Source organism: Anas platyrhynchos, chromosome 5 (genome assembly GCF_047663525.1).
Source record: "Anas platyrhynchos isolate ZD024472 breed Pekin duck chromosome 5, IASCAAS_PekinDuck_T2T, whole genome shotgun sequence".
Lineage (NCBI taxonomy): Eukaryota > Metazoa > Chordata > Aves > Anseriformes > Anatidae > Anas > Anas platyrhynchos.
In genome coordinates this window covers 16,625,439-16,651,282 of record NC_092591.1, presented here as the reverse complement: position 1 = coordinate 16,651,282, position 25,844 = coordinate 16,625,439, and the positions used below count along the sequence as shown (strand labels likewise).

Genomic DNA, 25,844 nt, shown 5'->3' with positions numbered 1-25,844 from the left:
CTGCCCCTTATGAACTCAGTTAAGTTGTGTGCTGCTTGGGAAACTTCACCAAGGAAACAGAGACCGAAAAATAGCAGTCTGGAGACTGGCAGCCCTGCTGGCTACCTGCAATGCTGTTCTGCAAATTGCTAGCAGACTTGTAGGCAAAAGAAGGTTGTCCCACATATTTGGCTAAATGACAGCCCGGGACCTGGCCCAACCTTTCATCTTGCCTGCCAAGAATTTTTTCTCTCTTCTCTCTTTCCTTTGTTTTCCCTTGAGTTCCCTCCAAGGAATCTGTCACTCATGATACCCCACACAAAAAAAACAGAAACCAGGAAAAGCCCAGAACTTCTCCTGCTGAATCAGCAGACAGGAGTGAGGTTGGCTTTGGGTCACTTTCCTTTCTGTCTGGAGAACAAACATGTAACACAGGGCATTTTAGTATAATTTTGTACTGAGTTCCCATCCTAATTCTCTCTCTGGCAACTTACTTTAGACTGGAGCTCATTGGTAACTTTTACAGCCAAAACCTAAAGTGACAGTGGTGCCCTCCCAGCAGGGATGGGGCCTTGGGACTGGGAAACTGTGGTGGAGTTTGCCTGAGGGGCTCTGTGAAGAGCTGGCTGTGAGAGGGATGGGTGGTAGGGGCCGCATGGTAGGTCCCTGGACCTGGGATTCTGGCATCTCCCGCTGTAGCTGGACCTAGCTATTCAGATCTAGCCTGGGTTCATCCTGCCTGACTTTAGGAGCTAAATTGTTGTGTTTGATTTAGGAACCTGTGCACCTGTGAGCATCTCTGGCCTTACTGGAGGAGAAGCAACAGCTCCAGGGAGTAATTCAGGGTGCCTGGTGCCAGTGGGGTGAATCCCTTTCAAATGTCTGTGCTTCACTGAGCTGAGCAGGGAGCTGGGCCAGAGAGCTGTGTCTAACACGAGGCCTTCTTCTGCCCTCTCACCCCCTCAGTCGGATTGCCTCAGGTCAGAGACACGATGGTGGCCTGGAGGGCAGGGGAGAGGAGAGGAGGGTGGGTACAGCACTGGTGTTTTGGGGAGGACATAACCACGGCAACGCTGTTATGGATTGTCTTCAGCTGCTGTGAAGCCGCAGCCTTTGGGTCATGGTTTATTTATATCACAGCCCTGGTGGCCAAGTGACTGTAAGCACTGTTAGATGAACAAGCGAGGGTTTAGCTGGGGCTGTGGGAGCTGACAGACCTACCTTGCTGCTTGGCAGGTTTTGCAGCCACACGCTGAGCTCCCAGCTGCCGCAGGGACAGATTGAGGTGTCTGACACATCTCCAGAGCCAGCCCTTTGGCCCCAGGTTGTCCAAACAGCACAGGATAGTGAGGGCCATGCCCACCGGCAGGGCAGGTCACTCAGCTTAGCCCTGCAAGCCAGAGCACCTCTCTCATCCTTGCACAGGGGGACCAGCACTCTTCACCACCTTTCCATAACCCTGAAATCCCCCAACAAGACATTTTCTTCTTGGTCTTCTTCCCCTGAGAAAGCAAATCCCTAACTTCACATCAGTGTGAATGCAGGCAGGGATCCTGTCAGATCCCTGATAAGCAAGGAATAAACACACTTCTCCAATGCCTAATCAAAATTTAATATGTGGAATCTGAAATTGCTGGAGTAAGGATAAAAGATGACAAAGAGTAAGTTCATAAAGTTAGATATTATTTTTTTTACTAACAGCACCATGTGTTGAAATGCATTCACACTGAAATTGGAACAAAATCTTACCCAAAATATGAAAATTTGTGTTTAAGTAAGTTTGCAGATCAGTGACAGAATGACCGGTTTGATGACCCTTCACCCAACGGGAGGGGCACCTGCCTTGAAATGCTGAAGGCCCATTTCTGCTCCTTGAGATATCACAGGACAAGAGTTCAATGGATTTATTTCCCTTAGTGAAATGATCATTTCTATTTGCAAATCAAGACTGAGATAAACTTTTGCAGGTCTTTCTTAGAAGAGGGGAAGACTGCTTAGCTTCATGCAAGTCTGTGTGGTTAGTGCCATGTATCTCATGTATCTCATATGACTACACTAAATTCATTCACAAGGTGAGGAAAGACAATGCATTTATAACTGTTTTTTAACTTTTATAACATTTTATAACACTTAAAGGAGTTTTTCCTCTGACATGTTATACAAATTTAACTCATTTTTAATATATAGGATTTGAAACATAAAGGTTCTATTTAAGAAAAATTGCAATATATTCTTAACTAATTTTGAATTTTAGAATTTCTCCTTTATTTTCCATTTCCCTTTCCCCTCTTTGTTAAGTGAACACAATTTAGAGAAAACATTCCCAGGGATCTCATTCCTCTCTTCCTTCCTGGCCTGATGAGCTGGGAAAGGGCGAGGTAAAACCTCCAATAGCCCTGGCCCTTCAGTCAAAACAAGGTACTCTGTGCTTCCAGCACTTCACATATTTTTGAAAGGCACAGAACAAATTCATCTGTCTTCTGTCCAGCTGGTGGCTCTGCTGGGCCCTTCTAGTGCTCTGACGCCACAGGGAGAGAAAGGTTGCTGACTTTCTTTTGTTCTTACAGCCTAGGAAATTGTTCCTTTTCTTCCAAACATTTGTTTCTGGTTTCTGCACCTCAAAAACCTTTCCAGAGAAGTTAAAATAGAATTACCCAGCAAATACTTTTGCAGCTTTTTGTTAAGGAAAATGTGTTTTATTTGGCTTCTCTGGCCTTGGCAGAAATGACTTCTGGCTAGTCCTTCATTTCAGAAGCTCTCTTCTTTGCAGTGAAAGGGCCTTGCAGAAGTACAAATTATTCTTCACTGCATGCACACAGAGAAAAATCTTCAGTTTTGCTGATATGCTGAAATTCCTAAGAGAATAATTTGGGTTTGAAACAGGCAAAGGTCAAATGACCTAAGAGCTCTGATTATGAATATGGGGGAGAAAGACTTAATACAGCCACTGTCTGTTGAGCAGTAAGAGCAGTAAACCTTGCAAAGGGGTAATTTGCTAAGGCTGGAATGTATGTTTTGACTGAGGAATAAGAGAAAGACGGCTGATTAGATTGAGTCAAACTGTGGAGAACAAAAAATTGTATGTGCAAGGTTAAATAAAGATAACTAGCATTTGTGAGTTAAGTACAAGCTAATTCACATTGCACCAACAGAACATGTTCGCTCAAGCTCACTGTGGTGCTCACATGCATTAATATCTGCATTAATTTCTACATTAATAATTGCAGGAAACAAGTGGACTGAGGAAAACAACTTGGACTGGGTTTTGAAAGAAGGCCTCTTCCTTCAGGGAACTTTTGACGTTTGTTCTTATCTTGTTTCTGCCCGGGTCATGGCTGTCAGTGATGGACTGCTGGTTTGTTAGTAGGGCTGACCTGGGTATTAGCAGCAACGTGAATTAGTTTGCATTTTGTTTTGTTTTGTGCACATGCAATTCCTTATAATATACATTAAATGGAGGGGCAGGCCTAATGAACCTAAGAAGCATAGTGAAACTAGTAACTTAATGAGCATTTAGGCACACCCTCCTACTCCTTGAAAGGACTCCTGCAATTCACATTGGCTGACAGGACCAAACCAGAGGCTTTGACAGGAGTTTTGCCACTGCTTCGTTGTGGTTGCTCATTACTTGATAGTTTGATACATCAATTCCTGATCTTCCAGCTGTACAACTAGTGGTTGCACCAGTCCCTGCATGGAGTATAATAGTACTTTCTCATACTTTGTGATTTCTTGTGGCTTCTGTGACCAGGATGGTGAGTGCCTGGTGATTTAATAGCAGATGAGCTCTCAGACAGGGTGATGACTTGGCCAACAGCTATGAACATATACAGGTGGGGTCCAGCTGGGGAGAGGTGGATACCTGCAGTCTGTGTGTACAACCCCCTGCTAGTGTTCACAGAGGGGGGCATTTTGGAAATCCCTGGTGGGTAACAAAAAGCTCACCGAAATGAGCCTTTAATTGCAGGGTGCAAACCTTCACTGCTGAAGCTGAGGGTGTCTGTATCAGAAAGTGAAGTAAGCGATCAACAGAGATGTTTGGTGAGCTATGAGGTGCAGGGGATACTGGAGGAACGGACAGTATTTAAGGGACCATTGGTTTGCCTTACTGCTCACCTTTTGGCAGCTGGAACAGCTGCTTCCTTGGCTATTAATCATGGTGATTTACAGGCTGGGAAATGCAGGGCATCAACTGTAGATCAAAGACCAAAGAGATGGAGGGTGGACATAAAAGCTAGAGTGGAAACAAGGAGAGCAGTGAGCAAGAGGAAGTGCTCTGCCAACCACAGGTTGTCCACAGACCACAGTTTGAGAAGCACTACTTCCTGAGCCACACATACATCACTGAGCCAGACCAGTAGCACAAGCCTCCTGCAAGGTATGAAGGGCTACTGAACAGCCAAACCTGCTTCGTGGGACACACTGAGCCTGTCATTGCCACTTCCATTATCCAGTTTTTCCATACATCTCAGAACTTTGCAATGCAGGAACCTCCTTGCTTAACTACCTACATCTTTTCTCTGACACTTGCCTGCCCACGCAGAAACTTGTTTTATATTTCTAACTGAAGGGCGCCAATCAGCTAGGTGTGATCTCTGAAGACCTCAAAAACTTTCTTCTATCACTGTTTTTTTGTTTCTTTTTTCATCGTTTTTGTTTTTGTTTGTTTGTTTGTTTGCTTTCTGTTTGTTGGTTTAATTTCTGTCTGGTCTCTTGACTCTATTAAAAAAAACAAAACAACTTTCAGTAAAGTCCAAATTTACTATGTGGCAGCATCAACTTTTGATGGATAATGTTAGTTCTTTTGCTATGGGTTTTTCCATGAGTCACTTTTCTGCCCTCCCATTTTCTTAATACTCTGCTTTATGATTAAATGACTCAAGAAGTTTACAGATGATGGAGCTCTCTCAGTAGGTGTCTGGGGTACCAGACTCCATTCCATCAGCTTTTGGGAGATAAAACAAAACTTAAGCAAGGTCACCTAACACAGGTCCATAAATTAAATGAATCCCTCTCCTCCATTTTGGATTAGTTTGTTCTGAACTGATCAAAGGAGCAAATATGGACTGACTTGTGAAAATGAAGAGAGGACATTGAGAAATGACCACGTCTAAGATGGAAGCAAAATACGTTTTGAGGCCCTTTAGCTGTGGCGCTGCTTAACTTCCAGTAAGCTGAAAGAACAGCACATGAATTCACAAGTGTTGAAACAAAGATTTTTAATGAGTCAATCTAATTGGAAGTGATATTACACCACAAAAAGCATGGGTAGTTAAGTATGTGGAATGGGTCTAGCTAAGGAAACCTTGTTGCACTTTTTTGCTGCTACTCTTCTAACTCTGATTATCCCTTCTTCAGTGGGCTAGTTCAGAACTTCATACCCTTTCCAGCATGAAAGTGACTGGGAAAAAATAGATTCAATGATCTGCCTCTATCACCAGTGGCAGACTGAGTCCAACTGGGCTGGTTGTGACACATGGTATACATGTAGAACAGGGCTGTGAGTTTTCTGTCAGTCTTTTTAGTTGTGCGATCTCAGCACTGTCATCTGATGCCTTCCATGAAGCTCCTTACTCGCAGCTCTCTCTTTCAGCCTCAGGAATAACCAGCATTGTCCAGCTCCTTCCACCAGGACTGGTGTGCCAGCCTCAGGAGATTCTACCTTTTCCTCCCTCTTCAGCTCCTTTGAGCTTTGTAAACCGTATTGCTGTACTTGAAGGGTTTCCACACAGGTGAGCTTCAGACACAAACTGGCTTGTTCCGAATAGTATCCCTTCAGGTACCAGGAGGCTTTGGTGCAAAAAATTGCTCTTTACCTGGTACACGGAGTTAAGGTCTCTTGTCCTTCTTCAGCTCCCCCAGTAACAAGCCCACTGGCAGACATTTTAGCAGCTGTGGTGCCTGCTCCGCCGTGAATACAGATATTCCAGTGCCTCTTTCCTTGAGGACAGCACAGCAAAACACTGCTCTTGCTCTCTCTCTTAATGGCTTCTAATATTCAAAGGAAGAAGCAGAAGCAATAGTAATAATAAGTAATAATAAAAGACTAGTTGCTAATTCTTATACCTGGTTGATTTAAACAAGGAAAGGACCTCAGTCATTAGTAATCAGTGCACTGCAGAGCATTTATTTTCCAATTTAAGGTTCAGATTTAATAACACCTGGTACATCTCAGACCTGTTCTGGTGGCAGGGAGAAGCTGCAAATGTACAGGAGTGCAGATGCTGGTGGGGGCTGGCATGGACGGAAACTCTGACCTAACTCATCTGTCAGTCACCACTGCTATTGCACACAACTTCTGTGCATTTCAGCTCCCTCTGGGCTGTTCAGAGTTTACACGGTACGGCCCAGAAGCCCTTAGCATCAGCAAGTCCATAGAAACGTTTCTGAAATCCCTTGCAAGGGTATACCCAGGCCTGCATGAAATTTAGTGGCTTGAATCTCCTTACAGTTCTGATGATTTCTGGGAATATTCAGCTGGCAAGTGTGGCCCAGTTTCTGAAGCAGAGGAAGCATTTTGTTGGTGCACAGTCACTGTGCAGTAATCCAAATCACCATTGTCATTATTATTAATCTCAACCAAGCAACCTAATAACTTCTGCCAAACTGGGGCAGGTGTATGCATGTAATCACTGTGCAATTAATTAATCTGTGTTGCCAATCAATATGCAAAACGTATTCCCCTGCATCCCAACTGAGTTCAATTTAGCAGAGCGATTTAGAAGTTCTTTGCAGGGAGAACTCAATAAAACTGTAGAGCTGCCAGCTCTAAGGCCAGCTTTGCAGCTTCACATCACACGTAACAAAAATGAGCACCTGCCTGTACCAGTCAAAGGGTTTTGCAGGACAGTGGGAGAAGAGGGAAAGAGTTAGTCAAACAGCATGTTGTTTCTGAAAACTGTGAGCTTCAAAATCATCCAACGTGTGAATTCTGAGTGAGCGAAATAGCAAAGGCCGTCTGCTTACCGCCACGGCCCCGCAAATCCCTTCAATTGGCAGCACAGCAAGAACCCGGGAACTGCCTGTGCTCCCTCCTCTCTCTGCAGCTACCAGAGCTACCAGGGAGCCAGATTAAATTGGGGGATTAAGCAGTCCCACAGCCTGGCATCTGGCTCTGTGTGACAGCTGCACCCAGGAAAGAAGTCAGGCACTGGTGCCATAACTGCGTCAACTGGTGTGTCATGGGTCACAGCATCACAGCTGGAAGAGGTCTGTCAGGTCATTCACTCCCATTTCTTAGCCAGCACTGGATTTGGCTCAATAAAGTGTTTGCTAGTGCTTTAAATATGGTGTTTTAAGAGATTTGGGCAATGCAGCTCTCTCCCCCTTCTCTTCGGAACTTATCTATCATCTGTTATAGCTCACTGTCAGGAAGCGTCTAGCCTAACATTCCCCTGTTAATATGACCTCCGTAATGACTCCTCTCTTCTCCCTCTTACCACAGCCTCCCCTTTTGCTGGGCTGTCCTTTCCTGCCCGGGTACAGGTATTACAGCCTGCTTCCTTCTTCTTGGTAAGGCTGAATTTTGTGGGAAGGGTACCCCACGACAGGGCTCTCATCCCTGAGGGTCCCCAAAAGGCTGGGTTCCTTTCCTGCCAAAAAGCCTCTTCCACTGCCTTTAATTATCTGCACTGAAAATCCCCTCACACTCAAATCACAAGATGTTTCCATTAAAACACATCTTTTCTGACTGTTCAATTTTTATTTTGCATGTCTAAATCTGGAATGATTTTCTGTTTTTCATCTGTTCTCTAAAGCCTGGATTATGAGCCCGACACACATCCACATGCTTTGCAAGTGCAGTTCTGTTATTTTTCCTCACCAGCCAGTTGTTCCTGGTGCCAAGCCTGCATTGCTGCTGTGAGCAGGGCTCCGTGCAGGCGCTGTGCCTGCCGGAGGGAGCAGAGGGCTGGGTGCCTCTGCCTGCATCAAGGCTGAGCTCCCCCCTGGGGAATGTTGGGCCTGAGCTCATCTCTGGGTCCAAGCCACTCTGTATCATTTCCTTGCCTTTGCTGATACCCTCAGTTCCCTCCAGGTGATGGGATTCATGTGTATTGGTGCTTTGCTGGCCCTTTTCTTTTCCCATTACATTATTAATGGGTAATGAAGTTCAGCATCACTGGAGCTAGTGCAATGCACATCACCTCCTGGTGACACAGGAAGGCATTATCAGCACTGGCCTCCTTTTGTCCTCAGTTTCACACATCCTTGGCAAGAACAGATTCACATTTGCATGACTAATATGTGGAGTAGCTTTTGCTAACAGTGTTATGGAGTATTTCACTATAACTCACCTGCCTTTTCCTTCAGCTCATTACTTCTTTCCCATTACCAAATATGACTGTTCCCATATAGCACACACTTTCTTTTTGCATGGTTACTGGGAGTTTCTTTTAGTTTCTGCTTTAAAGAAAGAAACCAAGAGGTGACAGGGGGTTAACTTCCAAAAGCTGCCCTCCACTGTTTAACTCTGTGTTTGCTGAGATGATGCTGATTAAAATCATAAGTTATTGTATCAAAAAGAAATTTCCTCATCTATGTGACAAGCTGGGTGTTTAGCACAAGTGAAAAGAAAGTTATTTCTATTTCCTTTTTTAAGCATAGTTCTCTCATTCTTTTTGCCTTTGCCATAACATTGAAAATGTATTGATTAAAATCATGAATCTGTGGGCTAATATTCTGAATCAGCAATTGGGATTGCAGAGGATCATACATTTTCTAAGGAAGCTGTCTCCATAGGGTTGCAAAAGAAAAAAAAAATACTAAAAATAAAATCTCACTTGGTTTTGGGATTTCAAAGGCTATTTTTATAAAAACTAAATTTTGGGCTAAGCATGCTGTGTTAGATTAGGCCTTTGAAGGGACTCTCTTTTAGTAGTTTAAGTCTGACCTTGTTTGAAATGCACTACTTTAAGATCCATATCTTTTTTTTTTTTTTTTTTTTTTTAGAATCACCATTGTCATTTTTAAATCAAGGAAAAAAAAAAAAGGAAAATTAAAAGACTTGAAATAACAGTAAATCAAAAGCAAGAGTCCTGCTTTTTCCAACTCTGACATCTAAGCAGCAAAACTGAGACAGAAGATCTTTGTGCATGTTCTCCTACATTTTCTCTACTGTTAAAACCAATTAATCAGATGAGTGATGAGCACATATCCATGCATCTATAGCTTTGTTCAGTAGAGCTCTTAAGACCAGAACTGTCAGCAGTCCCACTAGCTGCAGTGTTAAGCACCCGTATAAATGCCTTGTTGAATCAGTGCCGCGGCTAGAAACCAGCATTTGATACCATTCTGCCGTTAGACTGTGGGGACTAAAAATGAACAGAATTAGCTCTTTGTCTCTCTGATCAGGACAAAGATCAGGACGCAGAGCATACCCCAGATCTTTAGGATTCCCAACAGCACAATTTCAATATTCTTGTATCTTGTCCATAGCTGAGAATGTCTGACTGGGTGTTGCTAATGTGGTACCACAGGATGGCCCCTCTCTTGTCATGCAACATTTGTTTTTATTTACTTGGAACAAACGAACCTTCCAAAAAGTTCACTGTGTTTATACCCTCTGCGTCTTGTCCTGCAGGACTTGCTGGGTCGCACCGATCAACCGAGCCCTGTCTGTAGGGCTGGGCCCGGAATTACTCCGATACCTCTTCTGTAGGGGACAAATTTCTGCTGAGTGCATCCTCACACTCTCTCCTCTGAGCCCTGTGCCCTGCAACTGGCAGCACAGGTGGAGGACTTCCCAAAGGCAGCCGCAGGCCCCACGGGGCACAGGGGCAGGGACGAGTCCATCGCTGCAACCACCAGCCGCCGCCTGCAGCACAGGCCCGTGGTGCAGCCGTGGAGCTCTCACTGCTATTTTTAGTCAGCGAGATGTCTTGGTCTGCCTTTCTGCAGGCTGCCGAAGGGCAGCCTCACTGGTTGTACAGCGGGGCTGCCAAAAAGGGAGAACAGCTGAGGTGCCTCTGGCTACTGCTGGCAGACTGCCCCCGAGGGGCTCTGAGAGTGGGCGAGGCACCACACGGTGCCTCTTCACAGCTCCTGCTGATCTGCCTTGCCTGAGCACCGGTACCCTTGCTCAGGCAAGGTAGGCAGAGGAGCCGAAACCAACAGCCCGCAGCAAAAAACACCTTGCAAGCTTGTGGTCTGAAAGCCAGGTGTGTATTCTTAGTGTGAGGCAATGTTCCTTGGGACCTGTCTGTCGGGGCCTGTGTGCCCAGTCTGCCTCTGTCGTAGCACGGCATCTTCAGTCTGATGCCCCTCGTGCATAAGTGCCCTGTGTGTGCATGTCTGCATGCGTGTGTTTGCAGTCCTCACTCCCCCGGAGATTTCCACCTGCCATTCTGCTTTTACAAGAGACTCCCTTGCTGTGTTTCAGCCCCAGCAGCGATACCAGTGAAGACGGGAAAGAGACACTTCTCTGTCAGGCCACTGCCCTGCGAAACTGCCTCTCGCTTCCAGGAATCAGCATCCTTGATAAACTCATCAAGACCTGTCCTGTCTGGCTTCAGCTGAACATGAACCAGGAAAGGGCTGGGGCGATACTTGGCAAAGAAGCAGCAGGGGTAAGTCCAAAGTGGTTTTTGGTTCAGACAACCACATTTCCTGTCCCTGGTAGAGCTGTTTAGGGGAGCAAGCAGTGTTTCTTTTCATGTGGAAGCAAAAATATTTAGCAACTTACACTCTGTTTCCACTGCCACTTGATGCTTTAGCCACACACAGTGGCACAAGACAAACTTAATGGCTTTGGGGAGCAAGAAATTTTGTCTGCTTTTATTTACTTAGCATGTAGTTTCATGGGGATGCCATCTTATTCACCCCAAAACCAAGCACCTGTGCCTGGCTTTTCCTGGGCTCATGCTTCTCTGCAGACACCCTCTCATCCAGCCTCCTGCAATATTTTTCCTACAGCTGTGCTTACATTTTATTTCAAGCAAGAGAATTTTTAAATGAATAGTATAAAAATAATAAACAAACAAACATAAATGAAACAGCCTTACTTTGCAAGAGAGAAATATTTCCAGTCAAGGCTGTATCTGGATTGAGGAAGGCCATACAATTCTCCAAGATCTGAAGATTTTCAGAGACATTGGCCAGGTGCAGAATGGGTACAAGGAAGTTGTGTTTTGTTTTTCTTTATTAACCTCTGGCCCTCTGCTAGGCACAAGGATTAACTCTGGAGGGAGTACACGAGCACTGTGGTTGCTCAGATGTAGCCTGAACTCAGGGAACTGGAGAGAAGGAGCATGAAGAGCCTCCTTGGCTCGAGTTTGAATCCATAAGGATTATAGGAGGTCTTCATGGGGCATAGTGGATGAGTGCATCAGGAAATGAGCAGAGCAGAGAGACTTTTCTTAGGTCTTAGGCTAGGCTGAGGAATTGCAATGGAAGAGTTTGTATGTTGACTATTCAAATTTGGAGCAATAAAAAAAAATCCCTGAAGAAAAGGCTCTGAAATTCTGGAAGTAGCTGGGAGTAGTTTCTATTGCGGTAACTAATATTTGGTGCCCATAAGCTAAACATTTGGAAATAGCAAACTTCTGAAAAGCTCAGAGCTTGCTTCAGAAAACCAGCTCTGCAGGAGAGGGAGCTCCCCATTCACGGCATCTTGGTACGGCGGGTGTCAAATGGACCAAGCTGATGCCAGAGCACAGCAGGAACTCACTGCTGATCTGAGGAGGTGTGGGTCTACCCCTTGGCTGGGTCAGGGTAAAATCTGTCACAGGGCTAACAGCTGGCACTGCTGAATGACCCCAGTGGTGGGATTGCCTGACCAACATGGGCAGCAGCTCAGGGCCCTGCACCTCACCCTAAGCCAGACTTGTCAAATCAGCCAGGCAAATTATGCTCTAGAAATCTTTGTCCTTCTGCACCTGCTAAAGAGGGAGACCTGAGTTACTCTGACAGAGCCATGTATGGCCCTGACCTCCCAGGCTAGGAGCCACTCCCTGCAGGCAGGGCTGTTCCCCACCTCTGACCAGCTTCAGGGCTGAATCTTGTCCCGGTTCCTCCTCCTCACACCTTCCTCCAGCATGGCTCTGTGCAGGGAGGAACCGAGCTGGCAGGTCAGAGGTGTCCCACGGCAGGGACTGGCAGTGGGCAGCGCCTGCTGTGCTGTGGGTGCTGTGTGGGCCCTGCCACCCACCTCCCAGAACACAGCCGAGGCCTTTCCCACCGCCAGTGAAAATGGAAGAGACTGGTTGGCATGCCGGTACTGACCCGGGCAGCAGGGCTAGGTACAGCTCAGAAATCCCACCTCCCTCTCATCTGAGCATCTGTGGTCCAATTTTAGCCTTTGGAGCCATGGCAACTAGGCGCGCTGATCAGAAAACAGAAGTGATTCATTTCTATGTTTCACTTCTCTCCTTGTTTTAATTTCAAATGAAACACTTGACCACTGCAATGTGAGATAGTGCTGTCTAAGACCCAAGGTAGCAGCAGCAGCAGCCTCTCGAGGTGGGTTGGATGGACCATTCTGTCACACAGGTTGTAAGACCTGAGGAATGGAGAGCCTCTAAGGCTCGTGCTTGCAGATACTCTCTTATGTGGAAGGTGGGTGCTGCACTGCATTAGAAATAACCATGTTTCCATCATGAACCTTGAGCCATGCATTTACTTGGATTTTTCTGCACTGTCAGTGGACCTGAGCCTATGGGATTTCTTTTGCATGGTAGAAGCCAAGACCTCATTGTGTGAGGTTGCAAACCTGCTGCAAGGCCGTGTGTTTAGCATGGTTGCTTTAAAGTGCCTTGGGATGACCTTAAGACTGCAAGTCAAGCATAGAAAAGTCCTGGCTTCGAGAAAAGCTCCTTTTAAATTCCTCTCTCAATGAATTAATGGTTTCTTGTTAGATTTTCACTACATTGTAATTGATTAATCATTTTATCAACTCACACTTCTTTCTAATATTAATATCCAGACTCCAGAATTAGCCGTTTTTTTAATTCCATTTTTATGAAAATACTTTGACTCTCTCCTGCTATCAAAGAACAGATAAGAGTGCAGATTACTTTGTCTTTGTATCTCCAGCTTCAAGGTACAAGCTAAAAATATACTTCACAATGAGCTCTAATTAGAAACATGGTTGGGAGCTCACATAATGCAAAGAACAAGAGACTCTTATTTTTCTTTCTCCTTTTCCTTTCTCCTTTTCCTTTTTCCTTTTTCCTTTTTCCTTCTCCTTCTCCTTCTCCTTCTCCTTCTCCTTCTCCTTCTCCTTCTCCTTCTCCTTCTCCTTCCTTCCTTCCTTCCTTCCTTCCTTCCTTCCTTCCTTCCTTCCTTCCTTCCTTCCTTCCTTCCTTCCTTCCTTCCTTCCTTCCTTCCTTCCTTCCTTCCTTCCTTCCTCCTCTCCTCTCCTCTCCTCTCCTCTCCTCTCCTCTCCTCTCCTCTCCTCTCCTCTCCTCTCCTCTCCTCTCCTCTCCTCTCCTCTCCTCTCCTCTCCTCTCCTCTCCTCTCCTCTCCTCTCCTCTCCTCTCCTCTCCTCTCCTCTCCTCTCCTCTCCTCTCCTCTCCTCTCCTTCCTCAGAATCATCTAGGTTGGAAGAGACCTCCAAGGTCATCTAGTCCAACCTCTGACCTAACACTAACAAGTCCTCCACTAAACCATATTGCTAAGTTCAACATCTAAACATCTTTTAAATACCTCCAGGGATGGTGACTCCACCACTTCCCTGGGCAGCCTGTTCCAGTGTCTAACAACCCCTTCAGTAAAGAAGTTCTTCCTAACATCCAACCTAAAACTCCCCTGGCGCAACTTTAGCCCATTCCCCCTTGTCCTGTCACCAGGCACATGGGAGAACAGGCCAACCCCCACCTCGCTACAGCCTCCTTTAAGGTACCTGTGGAGTGCAATAAGGTTGCCCCTGAGCCTCCTCTTGTCCAGGCTGAACAATCCCAGCTTCCTCAGCTGCTCCTTCATTTCTTTTTCTTTTTCTTTTTTTTCCTTTTTTTTTTTTTTTAAATATATTTCACTGGTCCTGTTGGGGTGCTCCCATCCAGAGGCACCTAGGCAACCTGTGGGGATGGGGCTGGCAGGAACCTTATGAAATGGGACAAATGCCAAGCGCTGTCCTGGGAAGGCAGAGCGTCTGGCAGCAATCCAGGCTGGCACTGCCCAGCTGGGGCAGCTCCGTGGTAAAGGGCCTGGGGGTGCTGAGCACAGGACAGCGTGCTCCTGGCAGTATTGAGTGTCAGTGGCATCCTGGTCTGTATGAACAGGAGCATGGCCAGGAGATGCGGGGAAGTGGTCATCTGCCTTGACTCAGCACTTGCTAGACCCTGTCAAGACACTGTGCCCTGTTCTGGACTTCCCAGTACACAAAAGACATTAACAAACTGGAGCACGTTCAGCAGCAGATCAGGGACTGGAGTGCTCATCCTTTGAGGAGAGGCTGTAGAATGGGATTTGTTTGACCAGGAGGAAAGAAAGCTTTGGGGACATCCCAAAGTACCTAAAGGGAGGTCGTAGGAACTTCTGGACCTGTGATAAAACTCCACTATGAGACACTGTGGTCACCAGAGCCTTTGGCCTTATGTTCTATGTATGTACACTTGAATCCTTTCCTTCTCAATGTACAAGTGATTCTCTTGCTTTAGACATCGACTGAGACATTCAGGGTGAGTTCTCCATGAATTAGGGCACTTATGTGAGAAACATCACTTGGCAAATTGGGAGTGCTCCTTTCTGCTGTTCTTTTAGTGAAACAAGGGGCTTAAGTGGGATATCAGCGATGCACAGAAATCTTGCTGGCTCCTTGGCAGGGCTGAATTTCACCTGAATAAAATGTCCCTTTAGTCATTATTTTTGTCATGTAAAGTTTGACCAAGTGGAATGAAGCTAAAGTAAGAACATTTAAAGGCAGATTGAACTGATAAGGGACTTCATTGTCAATGACCTAAATTAAACTTCAGAAACTCATGTAACATAGCTAAGCTCTTGATTCCTTTTCTCCTTTTTCAGATGTTCTTGGTTAGGAAAGAGGGCAATGTGAACAACATGGTCCTTGCAGTCCGCCTGCCAGTCCAAAATGAGGTTCCTGATGTGCTGGAGTACACCATTAAAGAAGAAAAATCAAGTAAGCTCTTTACATTTTTTTTCTCTTGTTCTGGTATTGTACAGAATCCTCTTGTGATTACCATGTGATTACCAGCATTTATGTAATCTCACTTGCAACGCTCAGGTTCCTCTTGTGAGGGGCAACAGATTTTGATGCTCTGGTGTAGTTCAGTTAATATTTCCTGCAGCTGCTTTACCTCAGCTCCTCTGCGGTTCTGCACCTTTTCTTATCATTTACTGACACGCAACAGAAAAATAAAGCACCCCAGACAAGCAGGCCAGTGCTTTGATCAAATGAAAGGAGCTGCTTTTCACCAGCTGGAAGTCCTGGGCAAAGTGCAAGGCCCTGACAGACTAACCCTTGTTAACTCAGCAACTCTGCTTCTATTTCTGCCACTGAATTGTTGACTGCGAGCTGTCTGACGTTTATTACATTCCCTTTGCACACATCTTATATGGTCCTACTGAACAGCTGGTTACTCCTAAACTGTTTGACAGTTCTCAGTGCCTCTCTGACTCTGGGATGCAGCTGGATCTTGGACCTGGTAGTATCAGTGCTGCTCCCAGACAGCCAAGCCTGCTGCAAGGAAGCGAGGATGAACCTAGTTCACAGTCAGGCACATCTGCTGCAGCCCTTGGTATAAACGGATGTGCAATGCATGTGATTTCCACTTTCCAAGTAATATTTGCAAACATGGGAATTTTAGGGTAGTCATACAAACATGTACTTGGAAGAGTTCATCAAAATGTCTTCAGATGGATCATTTATATGAAAACAACCAAATCGTCCGCCACTCTGCTCCTAAGCCGTCCCCCTGGGGTGTATGTTTTACTCTCTTCTAAAACACCGGCACTTCCGCTGGTCAGTGCTGTGGTTTATTTGTTCCCCCTTGCTACTTGCTCAAATTGTTTTTGTCCTTGCCATGTACATTTCTTGACTTGTGATGCCCCTGCATCACAAACAGGTGTTAAAGCCAGAGGGACAGCTGAATCTCCTGAACTGCTCTAGTATCAAGCAGAGGCCAGGGGCTGCCAGTGTTGCTCCTGCACAGAGCACAGCTGCCTGCCTCCTGGAAACTTTCTGTCCCATCTGTGTGCACCTCGGAGCATGCACTTGGGGAGACAGCACATGCGTCAGTGCTCCTGAACAAGGACAGGGGGAGCAAAGCTTTTGCCACAACTTCAGGTGCCCAGATTAAGAATGCAGGAGCAACGGTTAGCTGCAGGATGTGGAAACTTTTTTTTTATATACACTTATTTGAAGTTGAGCTAGGGCTTAGGTTTTACATTGCGGAGAATTACTTTTTCTTTGGGGATAAAAGTTGAAAATTTGAATCTTGCCATCCTAAAAATGTCATTTATAGAAGTGTTACTGCCTCACTTGTATCCTATGCCATAAAATTTGATTTCTTTGAGGACAAGCAAAATGAAGTGTAGTATAAAAATTTCACTGTGAGTTAGTCTAGTTGGAAAGACTTTTTGTTGTGGTTTTGGAACTTATTTGCTTACTACTTCTAACTTATCACTAACTTAACATGAAGGACGTGTTCAAAGACACAGCTCTCACAACAGTCTTTAGGAACAAGACTAAAATCAGTTTCCACTGCTTTCATACAAGTTGCAAAGTATGTGGGACAGCGTAATTAAAAATTAGCTCTCATTCTAAGAGCAGGAGAGCTGTCACTATATATGCAACAATCGCTGCAGCCATGAGGCTGGTGCATTCCTGTGGAGGATATTCACATTATTTTTAGCTTGAGTTCAGTCACTGTTGAACTGTAGAAAGCATCATTTCTCCATACTGCGCCATTTTGACAGGAATGCACTGGGCAAGCAAATGATCGTGCTTTTGCTTCCTTTCTCATTTAGTGTAAGTAGTTTGGCTTTTGAGTTTAGAGGAAACAGAATGGATTCTTATTTGTAAAGCCAAAGGACTATATTTGGTGCAAGGGGAGATTTACATCTGTGGTGTCTCAGAGTAACCTAACACATTAGCTTTTATTTATGATTTCTGCGCAACTCCAAGCCCTTTCTAAAGTTTCTTAGAAAATGAAATTGTATGTTTTCAGAATGCTTTAAAAGAGTTACAACTAGAATCTGAGCTTCCCTGCTAAAGACACTGCTATGTTTGGATGGCCTTAGCTTAATAACGTGCACTTCAATCTTCCGTGTTGCTACATAACACTGCGTAAGGGTAGGAGAGCTCTGAGTGTGCGCAGTGAGTAACTGCAGACCAAAGATGTTATCTTGCTTTGTAATGCATGTTTATTGCAAAGTGCTACAATTCCTAATAGTGTGTAAAATACACCAGCTGTATAGCTGTATACCACTGTAGACTGGCAGAGATTTTCCAGGCATCTAAGTCTTCAGCTTCAGAAAGTTAAGGACTTTTTAGTTCTTCCATGCTTCCTCAAAGGAGGCTTCAGCCTCCCACTGAACATCACAAGGAGGGAGACAAACCCTCGTAATAGCTACCTATTCTTTGAGTCTGTATGAAGTGCAGCAGAGCTGGTGCTCTCCCAGTGTTCAAAGGGAGTAGTTGTAATTCCCCTGCCATTCAAGAATCCCCTTTCCCGGCTGTGTTGGGGACAAGTGGCTTCATTTCTGCTGCCTGGCTCCTAATATTTTCTCTCTGAGTTGACACATAAGCAAAGAGCTCTGTAATCTACCCCATGGAGAGCTACTTACCCCATTTTGACAGCTGACTCCTCATAGAGGGGATAAAGAGGTGGGAACAGGTTCTTCTCCCTGTTATGTCAGTGCGGCCCATTCGACTCCACAGATTTGATTGTTCTCAGCAGGACACAGTCAGTTGTAAAGTGAAAGCTGAATTTGCCTTGACATACATAACTCAGACTTTATGAAGATTCTCCCTTCCAGTTAAAATTCAAGTTGCAACCCACCTCAGCTTGCTATTTTAGAGCACCTTGCCAGCTGCTTCTTGTCCTCCTTATGAGGACTCAGCACAACCTCAGCATCAGAGGTGACACAAAGGAGCATGCTCTGTCCTTAGAGGGATACACGCAGTGATATGATGGTCCTGTGCCACCTCTGCAGTGATACCTGTCCCTCATTTTCAGTATATGCAGCTTTAAACGGCAAGTTTTACTCCTCAGCTTTTAGTAAAATTCTACTTTCCTGCCATCCTACTTTCCAGATGATATCTGAAGAGGTTTTCCCCAGAATTGTAATGATGCTACAGAGGTTGCAACCCTGATATCTGAAGAGGCTTTCCCCAGTATAGTAATGATGATACAGAGGTTGCAACCCAGCCTCCAGGGTCCATATATAGATGGCCATTCACTGAAGCACAAAAAGGGAAGTTTCCTAGCCAAATAATGGTGCTTCATTGTTTTGCTCTTTCCCCATATCAGATCTGCCTTGTTGATATTTGATGAAATATTTAGGGAAGTGTATTTTTTTAAGGGGAAACCCGAATTTAATTGTGATTTATTTATTTTTTATGGAAATCCCCAAAGAGCCCACTAGGTAGGAAGGTCAAGAAATCAGTCTTTCCATTTTTTCCTAGGGAGTTTTCACCTGCTTTATGAAGTAGCTCTCAAAATTATAAAATAGGAGAATAAAGAGAGTGGATTTAAAAAATTTCCTTCTCATCTTTGGTTGTCCTTCCTTCAGTGACAGGGAGGCCAAAGTCTGGTCCAGCAGCAGGTGTGTTAGTGACCCAAGAGTAGATGCCATGTGGTTCTTCAGAAGACTGAGAAACCCAACAACATTCAAAGTCTTGGATCTCTGTGGTTTTGCTTCTTGTCCTGAAGGATCCCTTACTTCTCACTCAGATACACCATAGCACAATGGAAATCTTCCAGAAAGAAGGCATGCTACAATATTTCTTCCATTTAAAGATACAACTTTGGGAGATAGCTCTCAAACTCTGCTAAAATCTCAACCACTTTGGGTGCTTTCAGCCACTTCACACCAAAACAGAGCCTTAGCCTCACACACCTCAAGACCTGAACACCATTTCCTTAGATTCTTACCTTCAACTATAATTTCATTTTTTCAAATTCCCTTGTCAGCTAACAGGTCATAACCTCAGGTCTTGATTCTCCTTCCCTTTACATGTATCTGGCCAGAAATCATGCCACGTGTCAGTGACGTTGCAGCAGTATTAAAAAGAAACGAATCAGATGTGAGTTGACAGTATACTTCTCAGGAGCCCTGCCTATATGCTTTAGTGTATAACATGTAGTATTTGTTTTCTCAGCTCTTCTGTACCAAAAAAAAGAGGATGTGATTCCTTTCCAGATATGTAAAATGAAGGTAAATAGAAGAAGTATCTGCCGTTGCAAAGAATAGGGGAGAGCTTATTATTATCGTGTTTTATAGAAATAATTACGGAATTAATTTGCCAAGTCATTACTGCATAGTGAATGCTAGACAATAAAGGGAGGTGACAAGTGTGAAAATCAGAGTACTTCTCTGCTGAAGAAATTCTTTTCAGAGGTGTGAAGCTACATGCAGAGAGGAGCCACACAGACTGACTCCACGTGGGTTCCTCCAACCTATTTCCTTCTGAAACCTGCTCTGAAATCCCAGTGTGGTGCTTCACAGAGAGGGATGCTGGACTCTCAGATACCCAAATATGATGAATTCAAATTATTTTAAGCATAAACTAGCAAGAATTAATCCTTCCCAGGGGACCTGGATTCCCAGGTCTGCTCCTGTAGTCCTGACGCACAGCTTCAAGCCTAACCAACTGTGGAAGAGATGCAAAATTGGAGTTTGGGTTTTTAAAGATGAAATTAAACAGCTATTCTTCATTTTTCAGGCTTTACCTCTATTGGCACAGAGTACTGAAAATGCGTTGTTGAATCTTCTCTTAAAAATATCCTTTGCAGTAACATCTCTCCCTCTGGGAGCTCAGTCATTACAGATAGACAGAGGAGGCAGGTGCTGGACCTGTCACGGTGGTGACCCTGAGCTACAAACACCATTTTCCCTTGAAGTCTGTATGAGCACATTTCCCCTTGCATTTGTGAGCTTTCTGTTCCCAGCATGGCTTCCGTGCCACCTTCATCTATCCCTTGGTCATCACACTGTACTCCAAGTGATTCATTATTTTCCTTTATTTCTCCCTTCCCACCGTCATGGCTTAGCTGTTTCATCTCTTTGAACTGGTTTTATCTCTGCTGCTGTATTTCCCGCTGATCTCAGCTGGACTCAGCTTTGCCATCCTGCAAGGTTGTTCACAGGGACAGTCGCCCACCCACTCCTGCAGGAAAACCCTGCAGTGGAACCTAGAATCTCCACAGGGCTATTTGGGCATCAGCAGGTTTGTACTCTGCAGTGTCCATGGCATTGCCTTTCTCAGAGCCTTCTCACTTGCTGGCAGCCAGTGACTTGTCCTCAAAACATTCTCTTCCCCCAGGGGAAGTTCCCACCAAGGTGGAGGTGACGCAGGGAACAAATGATATGGCCTGAAGCGGTTTGTCACTCATAAAAGTGCTGATGTGGCAAAACACCTTATTTGGCCTTTCTTAATTTTAGATTCAGCTGAGGAAGTGCAGGCTGGATCCAATGCAAAATGCTTGAGGCAAACAGATGAGATTTAGAAAACTGGAATAAAAGGGGTCAAGTAAAACATACAGCACTGGTTTACCTGCCGAGTTAGGTATCTGCTTTGACCAAAGGAAATCTGCTTTATGTGAAAGTTCATGAGAAGCTGACCACTTTGTGCATCCACCTGCTGAGTCCTGCCTGTCGAGACAGCGACAAGTCACACGAGGTCTAGAGGCAGCAGGCCCTGCTGGGGTGCCAAAACAACAATGCAGGCAAGCAAAGGTGTTCCTGTGCACACAAGATTTTAGGAAGTGTGAACTGAATCAGAAAAAAAAAAAAAAAAAAAAAAAAAAAAAAGAGGAGGAAATTTAAGGGCTAAGCTTTCAAAATCTACTTTCTTGCCTTAATAGACCCAATTACATGCAGTCCCTAATGCCATGAAAACCAGCCTAACCCTCAGCAGACAGCTCTGTCCATCACTGCAAAGCTACTTCAGCCACCTCTACATTTCCATTCCTCCTTGCCAAGCACAGATGGGAAACTTTTTGATAATTAGACCAAGCCATTTGCACAGGATAAAAAGGGCATATACAGTTGTTCTGACTGGCTTGTATAGGTAACAGATGGTAATTAAGCAATAGTAATAAGGCAGGAGTGTGTTTACAAAGGGTCATTAGAGTAACATGGGGATGGACTTTGCACATTTCTGCAGGCTTAGTTCTAAACAAAGCTCCTGGAAGCCCAGTGGGCATGCCTGGCACAATGGCAGAGCTTAGACACAAAGGGTGCAAACTCCTCCTATGTCCCTGTGTGGGTCGGCAGGTCCATGTGTATGAGGGCACTCACTGGGTGATGCTGGGCAAGGCATGGAGGAGGAGGCAAACTGACTAGCAACAACTCAGCAGATGCTCTTCGTTGGGCCAGATCCCTTTGGATGCTGGTAATGGACTTGCCTATTGCTCTTCATTGGCACCCTGGCCACTGTGGCCAGACATAGCCTGCTATGGCAGATTTCCCTATTTTATTTTGTTAACATTTTTTTTAATACATGTTGCTGAGGCTGGATTAGCAGCTTTAGGGCCCAAATCCTCATTGTTTACCTGGCATAGGATGGTCAGCAGTGTCTTCTCACACAATCTCCAGTAAAGTACTGCTCAGATGAGGTCATGGGAAAAAACGGGAGGATGTCTCAGTCACTGCAGCTCACTCACAGTTTAGCTTCTTCTTGAGCGTAGAAAGTTGTGTGCATGATCTTTGTGATATCAATATATCTGTGGAAATGTTGGCAGCTTTCGCAACAGCCTCATCAGTTTTGCAAGTCTTTTTGTTAACACCCTGTCTGCTGGAATCAGGAAGCAGAGTGAAGATACGAAGAATTAGGGTTTTTTTATTTTTTTTTCCTCAGAAAGAAAGCAAGCTTGTAATCCTCACAGCTGCAGAGTAAAACTAAAAGATGAAACCAGAAAATTTTCTGTAGACTCAGAAAACAGAGCATATAGGAAAATAACCTATAAGAAAACAATCCCATTTTAAAAATTCATTTTAATTGCATTTAATTTTGATCCCTTATGATTTGACATGAAGATGGAAAAGATGGAAATCTCTGGTACTGACTGAGGTCGGAATCTCCAGATCTTCCACTTGTTAGGTACATACAATGAACTGAAGTATGTGCTTATATTCCTGACAATGACTTCTAAGATGAAGCCATTTATTTGGGTAGCACCTTCAGATTTTCACTGGAAGTAGAGTTGTAGGTTTTCCAGACATGGCTGAACGAAGCCTTGAGCAACTTGGTCTGACCTCTTGGCTGACCCTGTTTGAGCAGTTGGGCTTGGGCTAGAGGCCTCCTGGGATCCCTGCCAGCCTGATGGTCCCACGAGAAGGAACTGAGCAGTGACGCTGAGTCAGCCCACAGGCGAGCTGAGGGCAGATGGCACGCCTCAGAAGGAAGAGCAGCAAAAGCCGTTCCCACCCTCTAAGACCCATTTGCTGGGAGAAATAGCATGAAGATTTACAGGGGGTGATGGAGAGGGGTGGGCGTGAAAAAGAATAAATAAATATTTCCTAGGTTAGTGTACCTCCTGTGACAGCCACAACGCATAACCTTCCTTTCTTTGGTAGATACCTTGTGTATGGGGGAAAGGAGAGAATGTGCTCTGCCTACCCGATCACTGCGCATTTCCAGTTGAGTTAGCCCACATGACATATCTCAACGTGCTTGAAAAGGCCCAGTAATGACCTACAGATGAAGTTTAATGCCTCTTGGCATATTGCAGGCTGAGGCAGACTCCATCATGTGGCGTTGATAGCACTGAAAGGTGTCTGGGCTGTTTTGTGCAAGTGCTAAAGGGACTTTTCAGATGTTTATCCTGTCCTCTTTGCAAATAGAGCCTCTGGAGACAACCTCTGACTCATCAAAGAATGGGCAGAAAGGTCCGCCAGAAAGCACATGCAGTTATTTCTGTTCCCACAAGTCCTTCTCCAAAGGGTCACTTCAGCCGAAGTGGCCGGCCTCCTCGAATGGAAACCCTGCAGCTTTCAACACCGGAAAGAAGAATTCTTCGTACTGTAAACGTGGGCATGAAAAGCACGGTAGGGCTATTTATAGCCCTGATTTCCTCTGAATAGATGTGAGGCTAAACCTGACATTATGGACTGAAAAGATAAAGTTATTTATATTTTTGATGCCCCATGCTGCTAGTCGGTGATCAAGCAGACAAAGAGGGGACTGCCATGGCAACCACTTCACGAACCACCATGCAGACTTGTCTACCGGCCAGAAAGGTCACTGAGCATCTCAAAATTCAGGTTTACTGTAGAATGTGATTTTAGTGTATATATATAGAGAGAGAGAGAGAAAGAAAGCAAAAATGTTTGTAGTCCCAGTAACTAGTAGCTAGGGTACTGCAGTCACGACCTCAAGCAGATGGAAACAGGTGGGGGCACTGATCCCAGGAGAGGCAGGGGCCAGGTTTCAGTTGAGTTCAGGCTGTAACACTGTGACAACACCATTCTCACAAGAAGCACTGTCACTGTCCCTCATTTGCTGGGTACGTTGTGTCTGTATCCTTGTGCCCCTCTGCTCCCATGGTGCTCTCCCCCATGGCCGTCATGGAGTGAGCAGCACAGGCGTGGGGTGCAGGAGTGGGGCAGCATAGGGGGCAATGCTTCTTTAGCCAGTGGTGCTGCCATGTGCTGGGCTATGTGAAATAAACCTAGAGGGAAGAAGGAATCGATATTGGGATGGAATCCCACCAATATGAGGGACATCACAGCTGTTTCATAGGCTGAAAGCTGGGGCATGGGTTGCTGTAGGTGTCCACCACTGGCCCCAAGCAAGCCCAGCTTGGGATCAGTGCTGTATTTACAGGGCTGCAGAGAGGTGCTTTGCCTGCCAAGCACTCAGCGCTGTAACCCTGCCTTGCTCAGCACTGCTCAGACTTCTTCCTGGGCTTTCTGTGTACCCTGACAGGCAACTCCGCTGCCATAGCGGGAGGGAAGCCAATTTTTCCAGCTTACTTCAGAGGGATGTTTCCCTTTATTGCTGTTTGATGGAGTGTGTGACTGAGGCAAAGTAAGAAATTATTGTCAGTTCTGGACGTGACTAGCTGGAAAAAAGCAGAAATGTGTGGAGAAAATAATAACAGACTTATCAAAGCCCGCGGGAGAAAAGCTCCCTCCTCTCTTCTCTCACCAAAAATGCCTGATTCCCCTAATTCCATCCCAATTAATGAAATCATACATTTCAGCAGCAGAACTTGTCCAAGACTTTTTTTTTTTTTCCAAGGATTAGTTGTTCAATGAATAATAAAAGTTTGTGTATTTTTAGCAGTGGTAGCTGGAAAGGCTGAAGACGTAGTTCACCTTAAGCTTCAGATTTTAAGCAGTTTAATTGCATATAAGGAGGCCTTGGGGCATGCAGGCTAGTATCCTATTTTCCCTATAGTAAATGAAATTACTCCTGTTCAGCGACGTAGGTGCCTTGCCGTTAAGGAGCGTAGACTGCCGAGTGCTACCTTGTCAAGCAGTTCCTGTTGCTGCCGATGGTTTTCTGCAGTACAGCTCTGAAGACATAGAGCTACCCTACTTATCTTCAGATTGGCCTCGCTCAGACACAGATAACAATCTGCCTGCATCACCCAGTGTGCAACATGGGCTAATTTCCCCTGTTTATGTGTCGTTTCTTGATAACAAGAAAAGTCTACCATCATTTACACAGCTTCTCGGGATGAAAAACTTAACGTCAAAGTGAGTCCGCCCCATGGCACAGCATCACTGGGCCCCAGGCCTGACCCCAGCTCAGGGCGTGCAGTTTTGTCCTTGCTTTCTGCTGGATCTCAGCTGCACCCACAGCCTAGATGTCTTTCTCAAGGTTAGTCAACCTGCCCATGGCAAGGATGAGCTCTCTGTTAACCCTCTCACTATTAACCCTGAAAATCAATTCGGTTTCAAGGAGTTCCCACTTGGGAGACCACTCTGAAGTAGGAGCCCAGAGTCTTGGTTTGGTAAGAACCATAACCGAGGCTTTGGGGGATGTTGTAAAACATGGTATGAGGACACATTTTATAACCTGTTGTGCAAGTTCATCATTTCTCTTCTAAATGCAAATGTGCACAAGGAAAGCAGAAAGTCTCACGAAGACTCCCTTGCCTGAGCTGAGTTCCATGTCTGTTTGACACACCGCTGATTTTAAACATAAAACACTTGTGGGGCTGCTTTTTCAAGATGTAACACTGCCAGGTTTCTGTGTGGTTTGCAAGTTGTTTTGGAAACATTCTGGTTACTTATAGCGGTCGTTAAAAAAAAAAAAAAAAAAAAAAAAAAAAAAAAAAGCTCTCATCCTGAAAAGTTACCTCCCCTCTCTCCATGCAAACATTTTCATTTTTAGCCTTTAAACTAATAGGATTGTAGGGAAAGAAGCTCTCAGAGTTTTGTTAGCCTTGTTAATCCTCACTTTTTTTTTGCCTTGTTTTGCACTCCCAAGGGGCATAACGCAAAATCTGTGTGTAATCAGAGCTAGAGAATACGCATGCTGTTCTAGAACAATATTGGTTTACCCCACTCTGCTTAGTACCTTGAGGATTACCTCAAAATTAGCTTACCTGTTTTAAAAGAGCAACTCTAAATCTGAACCCACAATACCAGTGCCCCTATCTGAATAGCAAACCAGAACAAATGATAAATATTTTTGCCTTTGAACAGTTTGCTATATGAAGATGTTAAAGAAGAATTTAGGCTTGCAAATGCAGTAAATAAGAAGTACTCAAAGTACTATGAGAGCAGTAAGG

General features: G+C 44.9%; 1 protein-coding gene across 1 annotated transcript in view; it reads left to right on the top strand.

Annotated features, from left to right (window-relative positions):
• RIN3 (Ras and Rab interactor 3) overlaps positions 1 to 25,844 on the top strand; it is a 68,539-nt gene that overhangs the window by 8,520 nt on the left and 34,175 nt on the right. Inside the window, exons 2-3 of the mRNA XM_038179419.2 lie at positions 10,358 to 10,544; positions 14,938 to 15,052. Coding sequence (XP_038035347.2) covers positions 10,358 to 10,544; positions 14,938 to 15,052 — 302 coding nt within the window. The remainder of the gene's footprint in view (positions 1 to 10,357; positions 10,545 to 14,937; positions 15,053 to 25,844) is intronic.